This window comes from Oncorhynchus kisutch, linkage group LG30 (assembly GCF_002021735.2).
Source record: "Oncorhynchus kisutch isolate 150728-3 linkage group LG30, Okis_V2, whole genome shotgun sequence".
NCBI classification, from domain to species: domain Eukaryota; kingdom Metazoa; phylum Chordata; class Actinopteri; order Salmoniformes; family Salmonidae; genus Oncorhynchus; species Oncorhynchus kisutch.
The window spans coordinates 6,199,385-6,220,404 of record NC_034203.2 but is presented as its reverse complement, the minus strand read 5'-3'; the positions used below and the strand labels follow the sequence as shown (position 1 = coordinate 6,220,404).

Genomic DNA, 21,020 nt, shown 5'->3' with positions numbered 1-21,020 from the left:
TCGATTTGGCCATTTGGTCCTTTAGGTGCATACAAACGATGCACATGTCATAGGGGACTCGAGTAAGATGCCCCAAAGCTAGCTAAGTGCATTTCATTTGAGGCATTATTAAAAATATGTAGTTACAGAATCTCTTTCAGCTAAATTAAGAGCATACAGAGCTGTCAGGCTACCCTTTAGCCCGTTATTGCTAATTAGTCCTAGGTGAGTAATTAGCTGCACATTCTTCTAAGTGTTGTGTAAGATGCTTTTCTGACTTCAAACTAAGAGCGTGATAATTGGCACTTTCCTCGCTGTGCATTAAATGCTACCCAATCAACGGTCATCAAGATGTTCCAAGAGAAAGAATCAGACATAATGAGAGCAAGGTATAAAAAAAAAAGTTAATTCTTTAATAAAAAATAAATGTATACATCGTCAGCATTAACTTGCATTTGCCCTCTTGCACAATTCCGAACACCCAGGGGGAAAATCTACTGTACAGCCATGTGAAAATAAAACACTTTCTGGGAAAGTACATTGGTACAGGTACGTCGGATTGAACTAACAAACCAACAAAAAGGTAATACAACCATAAAACATTGAAAAAAACATGAACAGGAGAACATTAATTTGGGTAATAATACCACAAGGTCGCTTCAGTCCTTCTACAACTACAGCAGCTTGGTATCAAATATATCAACGGTGTAAGACATGGGGACATGGAATTACAACATGGATTTTGATGTATATCAAGGAGTTCACAGCAATGGAAGCATTCTCTTTTTGTCACAGCTGGCCTTGACTGTTTGGAAGAGGATAATTATTATTGCATTCAGAAAGTTCTACAATGGCTGTGTTCCAAACCAAAAACGTGTACCCTTTACCGCAGCCCTTTGAGGATTGGCTTGCATAAATCTTTACGGGAGGATAGGTAAGACAGATCGCCTCACTCTATTAATAACCTCTTGGTGTTAGGGGCAGTATTTTCATTTTTGAAAGAAAAAAAAAAACGTTCCCGTTTTAAACGGAGTATAACAGAACTGATGTTGCAGGCGAAAGCCTGAGAAAAATCCAATCCGGAAGTGCCCCAGGTTTTGAAAGCGCTGCGTTCCAATGACTCCCTATATCTGTGAATGTACCATCAACGAGCTTACGCTTTCTACGTAGTTTTACGCATTTCTGTTGAAGAATAGCCGTATGGGGGCACATTGCGTAAGTGGTCACATGGTGGCTCCGAGAGAGATTCTCACGTAAAGTGCAGAGGTAGCCATTACTCCAATCGGTCCTAGAGAAAAAGGAATTGCCACGACGGATATATTATCGAATAGATATTAGAAAAACACCTTGAGGATGGATTCTAAACAACGTTTGCCATGTTTCTGTCGATATTATGGAGCTAATTTGGAATATTTTTCGGGCGTTGTGGTGACCGCAATTTCCGGGTGATTTCTCAGCCAAATGTGAAGAACAAACGGAGCTATTTCTCCTACAAAAATTATATTTTGGGAAAAATGAACTTTGGCTGTCTACCTGGGAGTCTCGTGAGTGAAAACATCTGAAGTTCATCAAAGGTAAAGGATTTAATTTGATTGCTTTTCTGATTTCCGTGACAAGTTTGCCTGCTGCTAGCAAGGCATAATGCTATGCTAGGCTATGATAAACTTACACAAATGCTTGTCTAGCGTTGGCTGTAAAGCATATTTTGAAAATCTAAGATGACAGGGTGATTAACAAAAGGCTAAGCTGTGTTCCAATATATTTCACTTGTGATTTTCATGAATAGGAAGATTTTCTAGGAAGATTTATGTCCGTTGCATTATGCTAATTCGTGTCAGATGATGATAACGGTCCCGTTCACGGGCTGGGCGTCACTACAGGTTAAATCCTGCAATAGGCTATGGGGCGTACTGTCAAATTGATTTAACACATCCAGACCTTATCTGCGAGGGCAAACGACTGAAAGAACAGGGCAAGGAGACAAAGTTTGAGTTTGTAACACGAGCAAAGTGTTTATGAGACAGTACACTGTGTTCACAAACAGACACTGGAGAATGTCTAGAGAGTCTGTTTCACACACAGAGACAGGCACAAACCCAGTCAAACATCCAAATTGGTACAGTGACTACAGAAAGACTGGGGAAAGACCAGCCTGCAAGCCCGCTACACTGGTAGGAGCGGTCTACTTGTAGTCTGCCAGTTTAACCGCGTTGGTCTGTGCTGGAATTTTAACTGATTTGAGTTTAGTTTGCAGGCCTTCTCAGTAAGACTTATTTACATATTGGAATCAACTATAAAATCTTAATGTTCAAAAACACAATTTGAATCATAACACACGGAAAACAGCAGGTTGCGTGCAACCATTACAGAATCTCTGCTCCACTGGTCTATGATGAATATAGAGGATAGCACAGTATAGAAAATACATCGAAAACAGACACTCACATTTTACATTACAGTTTGTTCTAGGTTTTGAGAGGTCTGCATACTTTATTGGCCGAGTCTAATCCAGTATTGTGACATTTTGGATCTTGCATGTGCTTGATGTGAGTAACCAACTAGGGCCAGTACTGACATTTCTTCCCCTCAAAATTCTCTGCAACCTATGGGTGCTGACTAAAGGTTTTAGCTCCTAATACTTGAGGTAAAGACTAGTTACTAGGGGTATTGTCTCTGCTCGGGAAATCTTTGTCCTGGAGCACTGGCAACGTTCTTAATTAATTATTTAAGTATCGATGTGCTTTGAAAATAAGCAAGCCAGCGGGCCATTTTCAACAGTAGTTTTGTGTGGGAAAAGTACTTAAGAGTAGATAGTGAGGGAGCACAAAAAAAGAGTCAGGTGTCAAATCGTTCTGTTCACCAGTAGGGAACGATTAAATGGACATTTGGAGTGGATCAAATTAATAGTACTTAGAGCCACAAGTGAACTCAATTCAGGGGGAGCACATTCTAACATAAACGGCTTAACTGATCAAATGAAAATAAAACATCTCAAGAGAGTTGAACATTTTCAATATGTCCTTTTCAAACAACCGGTTCAAAAGCAAAATATATGAAAGAACAGAGAACTAAAAAGAAAAAACACCACATTTCAGCACATATTCGCTGCAAATATATAAACTCAAAACATCTGAACTCTTCTTATATATAATATACTGTATGTGTGCATAAAAAAGTAATTCCTCTCCTTAATATAAATCAAATAGAACTCTGTAGAACAGAACATAAAAGGAGTCCACTTAAACGTGGACCAGATGCATATTGTTTAGTTCTCTTTAATGTTCGTTCTCTCCTTCCAGGTGGGCTTTTTGAACTTTGACCTCTGCTGAAACGCAGTAGAGCACCTTGGGAGGCCTGGGAAGGCGGGCATTGCAGCAGAAAGATGCTGACAACCCGAAAACAAAGTCCCTATCCAAACTGAGGGGCCTACCTTTATTTTATTTAACTAGGCAAGTCAGTTAAGAACAAATTCTTATTGTCAATGATGGCCTAGGAACAGTGGGTTAACTGCCTGTTCAGGGGCAGAACGACAGATTTGTACCTTGTCAGCTCGGGGGTTTGAACTTGCAACCTTCCGGTTACTAGTCCAACACTCTAACCACTAGGCTACGCTGCCGCCTAACACAGCACACATACAGTAGGGGTGTAGGGGAGTGCTTTGGCAGAGGAGAGGTCTACTCTTTTACTATGGTACTGCCGTTTCTGTTGATTTTCAAAGGGATGCAATATGACCCTGATTCATATAAGTTAGTAATAACACAAAGGGGTAATCTAAGTTGGTCTATTGTGGCAGTGATATAACTGAATTGGGTATAGACCAGCACCGAAAGAGGACATTTTTCCTTCAGTGCTGAGCTTTAGGTAAGGGACCAGCAGACAACATGGTCCCTTCAAGAGTATGGTTCCACTCCTTGCGTTCTAAGCAGACTTCCGCTCCTATTCGGTGTTAGTGCGGGTTAGCTTCCAGGTCCTCAGTGTGGACTGCATATTGGATGCATCTGGCAAATCGTAACGGAGAGACGGTAGCAGACTCCGCCCCTTCAAAGACCGCTGATGAATGAAATGAGTTCTGAACGGACTCAGCCGTTGCTCCTTGTGACATCGGTCACCGCCTGCAATCGGAGGAGAGGTTTATATTGATGTTTCGAAAACAAATCAAAGTAAATTCACAATTCCATCTAGTTTATTTGGTGCTAGATTAACGTGAGTCAATACAGTTGAAGTTGTGGATAGACAGAGTATATTCAGAGGTTATAGGGCTGGACCAAGCAGCAACACACAACTAACTGATTCTTGATTAGTAGAATCAGTGTCTTGTACAAAACTGAATAAAACTGACTGAGATGGGGACTACCTTGACGTGTCCAATAAGAAAAGTGAATTTACATGTTTAATTTAAAAACATTTTGTAACAGTGAGTGTGCCCTACTGAATATGCCTGCTTGTCTGGAGCAAAAGCCTGCCCAGCAGGGTTAGGTTCTCCTAAATTCTCTAAGTTCCATGGGGTCCCTATTTTACCTTTGCCGGAAGGAGCCGTAGGAGTCCAGGAGCTGAGTGCTGGCCACCTCCAGGTTCCAGTCATAATACTCCAGCACCTTGAGACACTCCGTCCTGGTCTTCAGGCCAAGACAGAAAAGCTGCTCAACCTGAGAGCAACAGGATCAGTTTACAACTCACCATCAGAACTTATGTATCCATCATCAGATATTTCAATACCGTTTTTAAGCTAGTGCTGTTCTATTTGCACAACGTCCGTAAGAAAAATGAAGTCACACAATCTACATCTACAACTGCCTGTTTACAAATCATTGAGAGTTTTTTTTGCATGTGAATATTTTTTCATAAGTTTACTATTCCTTTACTCAGCAACTCTCCAACTGTGGGTCAACTCATGCTTTTTACACACAACTTCCTAAGGCTCAGATCTAATTATTTACTCTTGACTTGTAGAAGGTTTACTAGGGCTGTGGTGATCACTGGTATAATAGACCCTTTATACAACGAAGTACAGCTCAATAGTGTGGCAAGGTAATAGTGTACTACCGCCAAGGGCCCCTACCTTGAGGTAGTGCACAGCTTTCTGCACGTTCCAGTTGTGGTTCTGGAGGGCTGTCTGACACTCCTCTATAGTCACGCCATGGACCGCCTCCTGCACCTGTGGATGCCACACAAACAACAAATTAGGTCAATGTTGCTGCTACACTGACCAATCAGCTCGGCAGACCTCTGCTGTCAATCAAAACAACATAAACAAAAACTTATCAAGAGTAATTCAATTATGCATTTTTGAGTGTCTGTCATTCTTTTGGTGTGAGTGATTGGCTACATTGTTTCTCTACCCTTATCCCGAAGTGTGCACTCACACACGCCCCCTCATGGATTTAAAAGGAATAGACTTGTGTGAGGAATATGGTGGAAAGTGTCTGCAGCCATCCTTGCACCAATCCAATGCTGTTAAATGCATGAGGGAGTAAATGAGTGCACACTTTTGGAGAAGGGTAGTGAATCAGATTGCAGTGAGTGAGTAAATTCTATAATGAGTAAGTGAGTGCTTTAATTAGGGATGCACGATATATCGGTGAACATATCGGCGTTTGGGACTTTGCGTGTCAAAAAAGATACACGTCAAATAACACTATTTTACAATAACACTATTTGATACGTTAAATAAGCTTTTAATTTGACACAGTTCTAATATAGAATGTTGTGTGTTCTGAATTTGCACGTGCAAGCCAAGTGCCACCACTAATCAGTAGCACTGTCAAAGATGTACAAAAAAGTCTGCAGCAAGCAACCACCGGCCACGAACGACGTGTTTACAATACCGCGTTGGTAATAAAGCATTATTTGTTCGAGCGCAACTTCTGGGGTAGCTAGCTAACTTTAGCTTGGTAGCGTTACATAGCTAGCACCAATACAACCAACCTGAAAACAAGGACTCCTTGGACTAGGACTCCTTGTGAGTAAGTATTAGCTAGGTAGCCACTTGTTGTTCGCCTACTGGATTTGAACTTCAGTTCATGAAAATAAATAGCTAGCCAGCTACTTAACCCTGTTGCCCAAAGCTAACGTTATAAGCAGCCAGCTAGCTTCATCTGGCTAGTGAGGCTCGACCTGACTGTGTTGTGAAGCTAGCCACAATAAGGATTAGGCACAATAGTGGAATTTGCGGTTTGCCTTCAAAATAAAAGGTACATATTTGAAAGTGATGCAGAACGTTACAGTAGGTGGAATCATGCCATATTTACGCTAGATAATGTTAAACAAGGTTGGAATGTGAAGCAATGAAATGGGGTATCAGTCTACACCCACAGAACACAACTGTGAAGGTTTATGCCAAAATTATCATTGTAGCGCTTATGGCGGGACTGTGACTGTGAAATCACCTCCCCAGTCAGCCTATTGTGTGTATTTACATTCATATTGCGCTGTACAGCTTTACCTAAGGATTGGGGAAGAAATGGGGTATCAGTCTACTCAATACCCAATATATTTTTTCCCCCAACGTCCTCCTCAGAGTTATCAGTCTCCAAAACATCCATGCAGTATTTTTTTTCCTCAGGAATAGTGTTCAATACACGAAAGGTTGCCAATAAATGTGGCTCAATTCACAGTTGTTTTAGAGTCCCGCAATAAGAGCTACGACGCTAATGTTCTCTGGGTGTCACGGAGTAGACCGATACCTATGGATTGTGGATCAATGACATGGGGTAAGGCTGTACAATTAAATAAGTATGCCCCTAATGCAATTCTAAAGTATAATACATCCAGTGTGATTTCAAAATAATTTTGTCAAATTAATAAATTGTCTTGTTGATTTTATATAGAAACATTCCAACCTCATTTAGCATGATCTATTCAATTATGGGATAATTCTACTATTTGTATTCATTTGCATCACTGTTAAAGACACACTTTTATTTTGAAAGCTAACCGCAAAGTCCGCTATTGTGGCTAATCCTTATTGTGGCTAGCTTCACATAGATGGGTCCGACCACCATTAATCAAATAAGAACCGTCTTATAAATTAGGGTTATTTTAGATGATGACACCTAGCTATATATTTAGCTAGCTAAATATAGCTACTGGAACAGTAATTTCGTTTTGCTATGTTTTTGAGGAAGAACATTGTTGGCATCCATGAACTAGCTAGCTTTTTTAATGACCAGCACTGTAGGTGCACGAGACAACTTTACCAGTATCAGCATACTTATCGACGAATCGTTGTGAATTTGAAATACGAGTGATAGTTGTTACACATTGATTACACTATATAAAAAATGTATGAACGCATTAAATTATAATGTTATTAACAAAATTACGTTTTGGTCAGTGTGGTGTGTGTGTAACCTTTATTTAACTAGGCAAGTCAGTTAGGAACAGATTCTTATTTACAATGACGGCCTACCCCGGCCAAACCCGGACGACACTGGGCCAATTGTGCGCCGCCCTATGGGACTTCCAATCACGGCCGGATGTGATACAGCCTGGATATATGGGTTATCATTATCATTGGGGGGGCAAGGAAAATATTGGATATCGGCATTGGCCAAAAATGTTATAGCGGTGCATCACTATCTTTAATGAGTGAGAGTGAGTGACTGACAGACTGCTTTAATCCAGACTCCCTATTGATCCTTTTCCAAGGCCTTTTGCGCAGTATATCCATCACCCAAGTGGTCTCTGTGCACAAATTATATATTTGATTGTTCTACATCAATTGCAATTTGGTTACAGTTTGTAATATTGAATTTCAGTTTAGTGAGGAAGCAATCAATCCACCAGTAAGGAGTAGATGCAAGCAAGCAAACAAAACAGTAAGCACACAAACAGTGCCTAAACAGGAGTTAATGTTACGTAAAGACTGGTCAAGAATTGCCTTCTGTTGCCCCCTCCTGTTCAATGATGGCACATGCAACAACAAAACAACGGCTGCGTCTGAAATGGCACTCTTTTCCCTCAAATATACAGTATTCATACGCCTTGACTTATTCCACATTTTGTGGTTACAGCCTTAAATTCAAAATTGCTTGAATACATTTTTTTCTCACCCATCTACACACAATACAAAGTGAAAACATGTTTTTAGAAATGTTTGCAAATTTAAGTATTCACACCCCGGGGTCAAAACTTAGTAGAACCAACACCAGGATTGTGCAACATTTGCCTATTATTCCTTTCAAAATCTTTCAAGATCTGTCAAATTGGTTGTTGATCATTGCTATACATTTTCAGGTCTTGCCATAGATTTTCAAGTAGATTTATGTCAAAACTGTAACTCAGCCACTTTAACTCTTGGTAAGAAACTCGTGTAGATTTGGCCTTGTGTTTTGGGTTATTGGCCTACTGAAAGATGAATCATCTCCCAGTGTCTGGTGAATCAGGTTGTCCTCTAGGATTTTGCTTGTGCTTATACAGTGGGTCCTCATTTAAAAGTTGCATCATACAGCAGCACAGCTTGCGGGATGCTGCGGAATGTTATGGCATGTTGGCGTGCATGAAGTCATAGTATTTTACGGTCAGCCATTGTTGCCATTAATGCTAGTTCGACCACCAGAGGGGATCTTGGAGGGCGTCTTCATGAAGCGTGTTGGTGCTTGCTTACTTTTCCAAATAATCCAACAGAGGTCCATGCAGGTCAGATGCTTTGATTGCTATACCCTATCCGAAAGAGCATATGCCAAGGTTTTTAATTAACCTAGTTTTGCCGAACACAAATTGTTTTACAGATGGTCTCTCTTTCAAAATACAATGTTTTCATAGAATAATCACAGCTACATGCCTACTGATTACAATCAGTAAATACAGATTTGGGGAAAATATCCTTTTTATTGTATTCTGTTATATTCCATCATGTTCATATTGTAACGGGCTGGGGAATATAAGCATGTGATGTCTGCTAAATGAACAAGTTAATTTCATTGACATTGCGCAGCCATAGCCTCAGCTACTATAGCACAGATACATACATGCTATTCTGTTATTTTTAGTACCATTGTTTTATGACCTCCTTATACATAAAAAAAGGATTTCTTTGTGATTGTGTATATTAAATAATTTATTAGACTGGTGGCTATTGGTAGGCTACTCATCGAGTACCATCTATTCTACTGTTAATATCCATATTGCGCAGTAGACCTTCATGGTGCTTGGAGGAAGAAATGCTCAGGAAGTTTTAGTGTTTTACCATATTTATCTTTATGTAGGCCTACTGCTAGAGTGGAACATATAAATATTTAGGAAATGTCAGGGACAGGTGGGTACAAGGTTTTTATTAAAATTAAGTTATTGAAATTACATGGAGCTGTAGGCCTAAGAGTCCTGTTTACTGTAGCTGTTTTAACATAACTTACTTATTGGCATAAAGGCCTACTACAATATACAGTATATCAATCAGATCATTAATTTGGGCACGTCGTTGCACAGCACACCAGTCATCCATGTCTTTAAATACAGTCAAGCATTTTAGTTATAAAATAAAATAATAATAGTGAGTTAGGCCTCATTCCAATTGATTGTCAAAAGCGCAAGAGATACTGTTGCATGACAAACAGGTGCTGTTAGATTACAATATTATTTTTCTGCCCATTTGGAAAAGTGTAAACACTAAATAACTGAAATAATACCAGAGAGTGTTCTAATGAGAAAAAAAAAATGTAAAGCCTTTAATACAGAATAGCAACAAATAAAAACAGATGTACTTGTGAAATTGCTTTATCCAACATTTTGAAGTTGCATGAGGCTTGGTGATCACAGATTCACTAGGATGTTAAAAACAAACACTCAAATAGGCAACAGATGCAGGAACAGAAACATAGGGCTGAGTGACTCACTCATTCCTGGCTTTTGTTCAAAATAAGTTATATTATAATGTAGGGTTAAAGACACATTCTGATTGTCTTTAGTATATGCAGTCTCTCTCCTCTTGCTACAGCTCATTTAGTTTGAATTATGTGGATTATAATACATTTATATATTTGTAGGGATGCTTTTTCTGTTAGGGCAAATCAGGTTTGTGATATTGAGTTAGACATATAACACTTTAGATGACTTAAACCTTGAATACATTGCACCTTTGCCCTTTTTGGCCATTAGGCTACACTCAACTCTGACTGACCGCAGCATCTATTGGTAGTCTAAACTGTGGCACAAATTGTGGGATTTTTCACCCATAGCCGAGCTATTAGACTATTAGCCTAATTTCATCTGTCAAACAGGTAGGAATACCTTTCATTTCTTAAATAGAAGGAAATATGCTCCAACACAAAGCCAACTTGCTGTTAGTAAAGTGTAATTAAAATGAAGATGGTTGAAATGAATTATGCCTACTTTCAGTATATATGAGCTGTCCTTTTCCGATAGATTGTGCTGCGGCTGCTGCTTCAAGTTACTCAAATCTGGCTTATTGTGAGGTCAATAACTCTGATAAATACATGAATGGGCAAGAAACATATTGTCTTTAATAAATTCAATTATAGTAGTAGGCAGCTATCAAAGTTGAACACCGGTCCACATTCTCATCTTCGCACACCCCTTCTCAAATTGAACAGAACATAGGCTAGTACATGAGCAAGATGGTGCATTTTTTGGACTAGGCCTAATAAAAAAAAAATGAAATCAGAATAAACGTTTGACTCTGCTCCTGGTTAAGCAGCACACAAAACAAGTATTTGATCAGCAAGAACAGAGAAGGCCGGGGGCTAAGGGTTGGTGTGTAATGCAACCTAGTTTTATTTACACCTTCCCAGCAGCTATCTTAGAAATATATCTTTGCGCTATGCTTCTCTGAGCATGTACTTCATACCCTATGGATCATTTGATCGAGACCACACTAAACAATTGATATTACGCGCCCAGTGGAGAATCAGAGATGAGGGGCGGCATCGGGCACACATCGATATATAGCCTAATAAGCAACTAATACTAACACTGACAAATATTGACATTTTATCAATTCAATTACATGACCCCCCCCGGACTAGATTTAAATACTAAACCTTCCCCTTGACTGAAATTGAAAAAGCAGGACCCTCCCCCATTTTCCTCCAGGTAGTCATTCTGTAAATTCCTATCTGTCCCTTAGTATTGTGGAGTAACTACAATGTTGTTCATCCTCAGTTCTCCTATCACAGCCACTAAACTATGTAACTGTTGTAAGTCACCATTGGCCTCATGGTGAAATCCCAAGTGGTTTCCTTCCTCTCCGGCTACTGAGTAAGGAAGGATGCCCGTATCTTTGTATTGACTGGGTGTATTGATAAACCATCCAAAGTGTCATTTAAATCAAATCAAATCAAATCAAATTTATTTGTCACGTACACATGGTTAGCAGATGTTAATGCGAGTGTAGCGAAATGCTTGTGCTTCTAGTTCCAACAATGCAGTAATAACGAACAAGTAATCTAACTAACAATTCCAAAAAAACCTACTGTCTTATACACAGTGTAAGGGGATAAAGAATATGTACATAAGGATATATGAATGAGTGATGGTACAGAGCAGCATAGGCAAGATACAGTAGATGATATCGAGTGCAGTATATACATATGAGATGAGTATGTAAACCAAGTGGCATAGTTAAAGTGGCTAGTGATACATGTATTACATAAGGATGCAGTCGATGATATAGAGTACAGTATCTACGTATGCATATGAGATGAATAATGTAGGGTAAGTAACATTATATAAGGTAGCATTGTTTAAAGTGGCTAGTGATATATTTACATCATTTCCCATCAATTCCCATGATTAAAGTGGCTGGAGTAGAGTCAGTGGCATTGACAGTGTGTTGGCAGTAGCCACTCAATGTTAGTGGTGGCTGTTTAACAGTCTGATGGCCTTGAGATAGAAGCTGTTTTTCAGTCTCTCGGTCCCAGCTTTGATGCACCTGTACTGACCTCGCCTTCTGGATGACAGCGGGGTGAACAGGCAGTGGCTCGGGTGGTTGATGTCCTTGATGATCTTTATGGCCTTCCTGTAGCATCGGGTGGTGTAGGTGTCCTGGAGGGCAGGTAGTTTGCCCCCGGTGATGCGTTGTGCAGACCTCACTACCCTCTGGAGAGCCTTACGGTTGAGTGCGGTGCAGTTGCCATACCAGGCGGTGATACAGCCCGCCAGGATGCTCTCGATTGTGCATCTGTAGAAGTTTGTGAGTGCTTTTGGTGACAAGCCGAATTTCTTCAGCCTCCTGAGGTTGAAGAGGCGCATCTTCACGATGCTGTCTGTGTGAGTGGACCAATTCAGTTTGTCTGTGATGTGTATGCCGAGGAACTTAAAACTTGCTACCCTCTCCACTACTGTTCCATCGATGTGGATGGGGGGGTGTTCCCTCTGCTGTTTCCTGAAGTCCACAATCATCTCCTTAGTTTTGTTGACGTTGAGTGTGAGGTTATTTTCCTGACACCACACTCCGAGGGCCCTCACCTCCTCCCTGTAGGCCGTCTCGTCGTTGTTGGTAATCAAGCCTACCACTGTTGTGTCGTCCGCAAACTTGATGATTGAGTTGGAGGCGTGCGTGGCCACGCAGTCGTGGGTGAACAGGGAGTACAGGAGAGGGCTCAGAACGCACCCTTGTGGGGCCCCAGTGTTGAGGATCAGCGGGGAGGAGATGTTGTTGCCTACCCTCACCACCTGGGGGCGGCCCGTCAGGAAGTCCAGTACCCAGTTGCACAGGGCGGGGTCGAGACCCAGGGTCTCGAGCTTGATGACGAGCTTGGAGGGTACTATGGTGTTGAATGCCGAGCTGTAGTCGATGAACAGCATTCTCACATAGGTATTCCTCTTGTCCAGATGGGTTAGGGCAGTGTGCAGTGTGGTTGAGATTGCATCGTCTGTGGACCTATTTGGGCGGTAAGCAAATTGGAGTGGGTCAAGGGTGTCAGGTAGGGTGGAGGTGATATGGTCCTTGACTAGTCTCTCAAAGCACTTCATGATGACGGATGTGAGTGCTACGGGGCGGTAGTCGTTTAGCTCAGTTACCTCAGCTTTCTTGGGAACAGGAACAATGGTGGCCCTCTTGAAGCATGTGGGAACAGCAGACTGGTATAGGGATTGGTTGAATATGTCCGTAAACACACCGGCCAGCTGGTCTGCGCATGCTCTGAGGGCGCGGCTGGGGATGCCGTCTGGGCCTGCAGCCTTGCGAGGGTTAACACGTTTAAATGTCTTACTCACTTCGGCTGCAGTGAAGGAGAGACCGCATGTTTTCGTTGCAGGCCGTGTCAGTGGCACTGTATTGTCCTCAAAGCGGGCAAAAAAGTTGTTTAGTCTGCCTGGGAGCAAGACATCCTGGTCCGTGACTGGGCTGGGTTTCTTCCTGTAGTCCGTGATTGACTGTAGACCCTGCCACATGCCTCTTGTGTCTGAGCCGTTGAATTGAGATTCTACTTTGTCTCTGTACTGGCGCTTAGCTTGTTTGATAGCCTTGCGGAGGGAATAGCTGCGCTGTTTGTATTCAGTCATGTTACCAGACACCTTGCCCTGATTAAAAGCAGTGGTTCGCGCCTTCAGTTCCACACGAATGCTGCCATCAATCCACGGTTTCTGGTTGGGGAATGTTTTAATCGTTGCTATGGGAACGACATCTTCAACGCACGTTCTAATGAACTCGCACACCGAATCAGCGTATTCGTCAATGTTGTTGGCTGACGCAATACGAAACATCTCCCAGTCCACGTGATGGAAGCAGTCTTGGAGTGTGGAGTCAGCTTGGTCGGACCAGCGTTGGACAGACCTCAGCGTGGGAGCTTCTTGTTTTAGTTTCTGTCTGTAGGCAGGGATCAACAAAATGGAGTCGTGGTCAGCTTTTCCGAAAGGGGGGCGGGGCAGGGCCTTATATGCGTCGCGGAAGTTAGAGTAACAATGATCCAGGGTCTTTCCACCCCTGGTTGCGCAATCGATATGCTGATAAAATTTAGGGAGTCTTGTTTTCAGATTAGCCTTGTTAAAATCCCCAGCTACAATGAATGCAGCCTCCGGATAAATCGTTTCCAGTTTGCAGAGAGTTAAATAAAGTTCGTTCAGAGCCATCGATGTGTCTGCTTGGGGGGGGATATATACGGCTGTGATTATAATCGAAGAGAATTCTCTTGGTAGATAATGCGGTCTACATTTGATTGTGAGGAATTCTAAATCAGGTGAACAGAAGGATTTGAGTTCCTGTATGTTTCTTTCATCACACCATGTCACGTTGGCCATAAGGCATACGCCCCCGCCCCTCTTCTTACCAGAAAGATGTTCGTTTCTGTCCGCGTGATGCGTGGAGAAACCCGCTGGCTGCACCGCTTCGGATTGCGTCTCTCCGGTGAGCCACGTTTCCGTGAAGCAAAGAACATTACAGTCTCTGATGTCCCTCTGGAATGCTACCCTTGCTCGGATTTCATCAACCTTGTTGTCAAGAGACTGGACATTGGCAAGAAGAATGCTAGGGAGTGGTGCACGATGTGCCCGTCTCCGGAGTCTGACCAGAAGACCGCTTCGTTTCCCTCTTTTTCTGAGTCGTTTTTTTGGGTCGCTGCATGGGAACCATCCCGTGGCGCTGGTTGTAAGGCAGAACACAGGATCCGCATCGCGAAAAACATATTCTTGGTCGTACTGGTGGTGAGTTGACGCTGATCTTATATTCAGTATTTATATATCTTCACCATGCTCAAAGGGATAATCAAATGTATTTTTCCCTTCTCCATCTATCAATAGGAGCCCTTCTTTGCGAGGCATTGCAAAACCTCCCTGGAATCTGTGTTTGAAATTCACTACTCGACTGAGGGACCTTATGGGGTACAGAGGTACAGAGATTTCAGGGAGGTACACTACATGACCAAAAGTATGTGGACACCTGCTCGTCGAATATCTCATTCCAAATTCACGGGCATTAATATGGAGGAGTTGGTCCCCCTTTTGCTGCTATAACAGCCTCCACTCTTCTGGGAAGGCATTCCACCAGATGTTGGAACATTGCTGCGGGGCCTTGCTTCCATTCAGCCACAAGAACATTAGTGAGGTTGGGCGATTAGGCCTGGCTCGCAGTCAGTGTTCCAAATCATCCCATAAGTGTTCAAATGGGGTTGTCAGGGTTCTGTGCAGACGAGTCAAGTTCTTCCACACAGATCTCGACAAACCATTTCTGTGTGGTCCTTGCTTTGTGCACGGGGGCATTGTAATGCTGAAACAAGAAAGGGCCTTCCCCAAACTGTTGCCACAAATGTGGAAGCACAGAATCATCAAGAATGTCATTGTATGCTGTAGCATCAAGATTTCCCTCCACTGGAACTAAGGGGCCTAGCCCAAACCATGAAAACTAGCTCCAGACCATTATTCCTCCTCCACCAAACTTTACAGTTGGGCACTATGCATTCGGGGCAAGTAGCCAAACCCAGATTTGTCCATCGGACTGCCAGATGGTGAAACATGATTCATCACTTCAGAGAACACGTTTCCACTGCTCCAGAGTCCAATGGCGGCGAGCTTTACACGACTCCAGCCGACGCTTGGCATTGCGCATGGTGATCTCAGTCTTGTGTGAAGCTGGTTGGTCATGGAAACCCATTTCATGACGCTCCCTACGAACAGTGCTTCTGCTGATGTTGCTTCCAGAGGCAGTTTGGAACTTGGTAGTGAGTGTTTCTACCGAGCACAGAATTATTTTTAGGCGCTACGCGCTTCAGCGGAACCGTTCTGTGAGCTTGAGTCCATGCAGCTAGTTTTTAATCGTAAACGTATTAAGGCTTGCCATGACAAAGGGGTCGGATACTTATTGAGTAAAGACATTTCAGCTTTACATTTTTAATACATTTGTAAAAATAAAAAATATAAAAAATATATAGAATTACACTTTGACATTATGGTGTATTGTGTGTAGGCCAGTTACAAAAAAAATATTCATGTCATACATTTTAAATTCAGGCTGTAACACAATGTGGAAAAAGTCAATGGCGTGTGAATACTTTCTGAAGGCACGTTCTGAAGGCAGATTGGGATTGGTGTCTGAAATGACACCTTCTTCCCTATATAATGCCCTACTTTTGGGGATGGGGTGCCATTTCAGACGCAGTCATACTTTCATCAATTGATCAAGAGCACAACAATATTATATTCAATTTAGGTGTTTATTGCAACTTAACCCACAGACTTGCCTTTAGGAGTGGTATTCCTAGAGCTTACCTTAAGACTGTGCCAATGACATGGGTTGGGGGCAAAGATGTACTGTATTAGTGTTGCTCGCAATTGTACACTCTACACCTGATTTATGGCTAGCCCCAGGTAGAGAACCTCTTGGTATGGTATGTCAATAAATGTCCCCTCTCTCTCTCTCTCTCTCTCTCTCTCTCTGACCTGCTTGCTGTATATCTCTCTCGTACCTTTCCACCCACTCTCTTTTTTTCATCCACTCTCTCTATCTCCCACTTTCTCTCTCTCTTTCCATCCTCCTCTCTTACTCTCTCTCTCTCTCTCTCTCTCATTCTCTTTCTTTCTAGTCTGTACCTAGGAAACCCAATTTAAAACTATTGAGGACATAGTAGCTGAGGAATGCTATTCTTACATTGTGTTCTGTATTTTGAATTTCTTTTACATTGTATTGATCGCTGTTTGGTTTCAGATTGTATTTGATTGTTGTCTTACTGTGATTAATTCACCCATGTGAATTAAACCCTGGTCTCAATGGATATTCCCTGAATAAAAAAAAAAGAACAAATATTTTTCTGAATGTCATTCCAGAGTGTAATCTTTTAAATCAGCTTTGATGGATACTTGATTGGTTGAGAGTGTTGATTTAGATTGATTGGTTAGAAAGTTTTGCCCATTGTTGCAAAAAGTTAAGGTGTGTGTGTGTCTGCGGACCACATCTCAGTACTTGAATACACTGCCCTGCTGTGGTTTATTTACATCATAAAAGTCCAAAGTCCCTATAGCCAAGCCTTTGATTTGGCATCACAGAACAAAATTACAATCGCAGCACAAACAAATACTGCAAAAAAATATATTATTATTTATTTCTACTTTTTTGTATACCTTTTCTTGTGTTCTTCATTACTCATTCTAGGTTTTGTAATATAACAGTAGTGGTTTCCTCCCCCCTTTGATTGTGTGTATTAGGCCATGTTCTTTCCTGTGTTCGTTTGTCATTGAAAATCAAATCAACTGATTACTGATTAAAAAATAAATAATCTGAGGCTGGAGCCTTTGGTACTACTCACCATCTTGACCCCATCTGCTGTGGTTCCCCCCTCTGCCCTGCCGGCTGACCCATCAGAGCTGACCCTGGACAGGCTGAGGGAGGACTTCATGCCCAGCCGAAAGCCCAGGCTAGTGTTGTTGTTGGAGGAAAAGTTGGGCTTGAGGTCTCCCCCCTGGTTCTGCGGCTGCTGGTTGACCATCATGGGCCTGACCGTGGCCGTGTTGGCCTGCCGCCTCTCCTCGCATATCCCACTGCTGCCACCAGTCGGCACATTTTCCACTTCCCTGAAGAAGCGGTCGTAGCGGTCCAGGTAAGGCGGCCTCTCAGGCAGGAGGTAGTAGTGCGTGTTGCTGATTTTGCGGCCGTCGCGGACGATGGGCAGGATGCAGGGCCCCTTGGCCAGGTCCTTACCCTGGGCTTGTGCTTGGATGACCTTGGGTGCGGCATATTTGGGGTCCAAGGCAAAGCTATGTGTGGTGGGCATGAGTTTCCCCGGGGACGTGGAGAGGTAGGATCCGTATGTGGGCGGAGGAGGGGCACTGGGGAAAACCATTGTCCTTTGCTGGGGGGAGCCCACCTGTTGGCCCATGGGACTGGGGGTGCGCGAGCCCGGCTGTGACAGGGGGTCCCGCGGGGGGATCTGAGGGGGGCGGTCCTGAACTTCCTCAGAAGCTGGAGTCAGGGACAGGGAGAGGTCACCGGACCAGCGGGTGTAGTCCCCCCGTTTGACAGGGCGAGGCGGGATGGGTACGCGTGGAGGGATCTGGGGCTTGTCCTCAGAGAAGAACAAGATGATCTGGCGGTGGACGTCCATTGACTGGAGGCCGGAGATTGGGGACAGCAAGGGGGGCTGGGGACCTCCTCCCGTGGGCACATTGAGCCTCCTCATGCACTCCTGCTGGAGCTCCTGAAAGATCTCAGCTGACTGAGAGAAGGATGTGGAGGCCAGGCCCTGCTTAGAGGGCAGGAAAAGGTTGTCCTCCAGGGGTTTGTCGGCTGCACTGGCCATGGCCTTCTCCTCACCAGCCGGCAAGGTCTCTGTGGGGCTGTGGCTCTCACCCATCCCCCCCTGCTGCTGATTCAGGCAGTTGATGGAGCTCACCTCCATGTCCTCCTCGTCCTGCGCCACGTCATCGTACGCAGGAGGTGGAGGTAAGGGCCGGGCATCCCAGTCCACCACTGGCGTGGGGTGTAAGGGGCGGGGCAGCGAGCGCCATGGGCTCTGGGTAGGAGTACGATCCAGAATAAACTCTGCGTCCAGGGCCAGCTTGGCCAACGAGGGCACCTGGAGCTCCACCACTGGGGAGGGGGAGGATGCGGCCGGTGGAACCTCCTCTCCAAAGTCGATGAGTGACACATCACTGGGGGTGTGGCCTGATCCCATAGTACGGCCCCCCTGTTTTGAGGCGGAGACACATGTGGCGGGTTTCAGCTTGAGGCCTTTGATGGAGCCCGCTTTCAGTAGCGACAGCCCCTTGAGGCCTGAGGCGGGCAGCTCCTCGTCCTCAGTCACCGAGTCATAGCACGGCTCTTGAAAAACAAACAGACAAATACAACTTAAAGACTTTGGCAACTGATGACTTTGGCAACTTTACAATACTTCTACGCCGTAACTGCTCATTACTCATGTAGCACTGTAGTCCCTCCACAATGCCCCAACGGTCTACCTTGAGTGATCAACCTTAAGCCTGCCTTTGATGCAATATTTATTTATGTACATAATGAATGACTCTGTAGCTGTCCCTGAAATGAAAAGGTAATAATCCTCAGTGTGTCTATTTGTAATGTGTGGATATAAATAAATTGTTTCCATTTCATACCTTGTACATGAACGGAAACAAACAACATCTTACAGAGAAGATTAGAATATTTTTGGTGATGGAATCATACAAACTTTAAAAACAACCATAACATTTATTTTAAGCCAGGCTGCAATACACAACAAGTTGGTCCACACACACTTAATTCCTCAACTCTGGTTAGGTGTTAACCACTCAATGCACAGAAACCCAGACTGCACACCTGTTAGTGAGAGAGGTGGAGAAACAACAAGGTTAGGGAGGAAGAAGAGAAATGGAGTAACTGGGAAGAGAAGGAAAGAGAAAAAGGGAGGGATGGGGAGAAGAGGGAGAGAGAGAGAGATGAGAGGAGCAATTGCACACAGTGTACCTTTGAAGACTGGAGCTAGGAGATAACAGAGAGGGCAGGAGCAATGGGTGAGCTGGAGCGAGACACTACACTTACTCTTGACAAGCACCAATGGCTGGGGGGGACGAGTAGGTGCCTCCTCTGAAAATGCCACCACCAGAGAGAGAAGGAGAGGGGTACAGGAGAGAGCGATAGAGGGAGATCACAAAAGTGTGTGAAAGAGAAAAAGAGAGGGCGGGAGAATGGAATAAATAAAGTACAACCACGGAGATGGACAAACAAATAAAAAGCAAAAAGGGACGAGTACAAGTCAGATTGGACTCGTGTAAACAGTCAAGTTCAGAACAGCTCAACCAAAAAATATCAACCCCCAAAAAATAAACCACGAAGAAAAACATGCCATTGTGACGATAATTGCTTGAGTCACCGACAAATATTTAGCATGGTAGGTTGTTTAGGAATGGGCCACTCACTTTTTGCTCGTCCTGGTAGCTGAGTAGGCCGGGAAGCATTGAGGTCCAACCCCAAGACATCTGGTGGGTCCATGGGGTTCCCTAGGTACAGACTAGAAAGAGAGAGGGGATGAGAGCGAGAGAGCAAAAGAGGAGGGAAAGAGAGAAAGTGGGTAATGGAGAGAGAGGATGAGAGAGATAGCGGATGAGAGCAGAGAAGGGGTAGAAAGGAAAGAAAGATGCAGCAAGCGAGTCAGAGAGAGAGAGGGGACATTTATTGACTTACCATACCAAGAGGTTCTCTACCCGGGGCTAGCCATAAATCAGGTGTACAGAGGCTCGCCCCAGGTTTCACATCTGCTTATCCAACCCTGGGCCATGTTCAGTTGTCGAACGTTGCAGATAGAATTTTCATGAATAGACAGTAATATGAACAATAGTCTACTGTCCTCTAGTGGTAAAAAAACAACTCTACTTTTTTTTGCCAAGGCTGTGGGTCCTGCAAGTATAACAAACAATTACAAAAAAAATTGCACTGTAAGTGGCACATATCGCTACAAGTAGATAGAAGCACAAGTTCTGAGGATATGTCTTACTCGTCGATGCGGTCCGGGAAGCCCCAGCAGCGGTGTGGGTCTGTGTCTCCATGGCCTGTGTGGATGAAGCTGTGTTTGAGGGGTCTGCTGATGTCATGGGCCGACAGGCCTGCAACCGAGGTCACCACGTTCCTGGGGAACTGGCCCAACTTCAGCGTGCGCTTGTTCTGGCCCCGCCACCAGTAGTTCTCCGCTCTGAGAAAGAGAGGGAGGTGGGTCGACGTACAGATGAATGTGAGAAAACATTCAGGTACCGACAGACACACACAGGTGGGTGCAGATATATAGGCATGGCACGCACGCATCCACCACAAGCAGGCATAGAAACATATAGATATAAAAATAGGCAATAACAAACTATAACAAAACGGTTCTCCCCACTCGTTTTGGTAAAAAGCTGAGGGATGGGGCTGGGGAAACGTAACCACTCTCAGATTAATAGAGGGAGCTATGGATGCAAGGACTGACCATCCATGATATCACAGTTATAGTTTTAACCATGTTTTGAGGCTATATAGTGTTTGTTTACATTTACTTTGTTTACAAACATGGGAGATAAAAAAGCTTATATTTTGGGTTCTGATAGGGTACGACTGTTGAACTAAAAATGTATGAAAAAAAGTATGTAGCAACTGTTGTTTGCCCCTTTAATGTTCTGTATTATGTAATGTG

General features: G+C 43.5%; 1 protein-coding gene across 4 annotated transcripts in view; it reads right to left on the bottom strand.

Annotated features, from left to right (window-relative positions):
• Positions 1–369: 369 nt before the first annotated feature.
• The window catches only part of LOC109875210 (activated CDC42 kinase 1), a 131,876-nt gene continuing 111,225 nt past the window's right edge, over positions 370–21,020 (bottom strand). For 3 of the 4 annotated variants that reach the window (XM_031810222.1, XM_031810220.1, XM_020467456.2), the window contains exons 10-16: positions 20,349–20,543; positions 19,774–19,865; positions 19,397–19,441; positions 17,172–18,682; positions 5,039–5,134; positions 4,498–4,625; positions 370–4,091 (exon numbers count right to left, since the gene is read on the bottom strand). In XM_031810222.1, coding sequence (XP_031666082.1) covers positions 4,085–4,091; positions 4,498–4,625; positions 5,039–5,134; positions 17,172–18,682; positions 19,397–19,441; positions 19,774–19,865; positions 20,349–20,543 — 2,074 coding nt within the window. In that variant the 3' untranslated portion in view covers positions 370–4,084. The remainder of the gene's footprint in view (positions 4,092–4,497; positions 4,626–5,038; positions 5,135–17,171; positions 18,683–19,396; positions 19,442–19,773; positions 19,866–20,348; positions 20,544–21,020) is intronic. The other variant, XM_031810221.1, reaches the window with a different exon arrangement.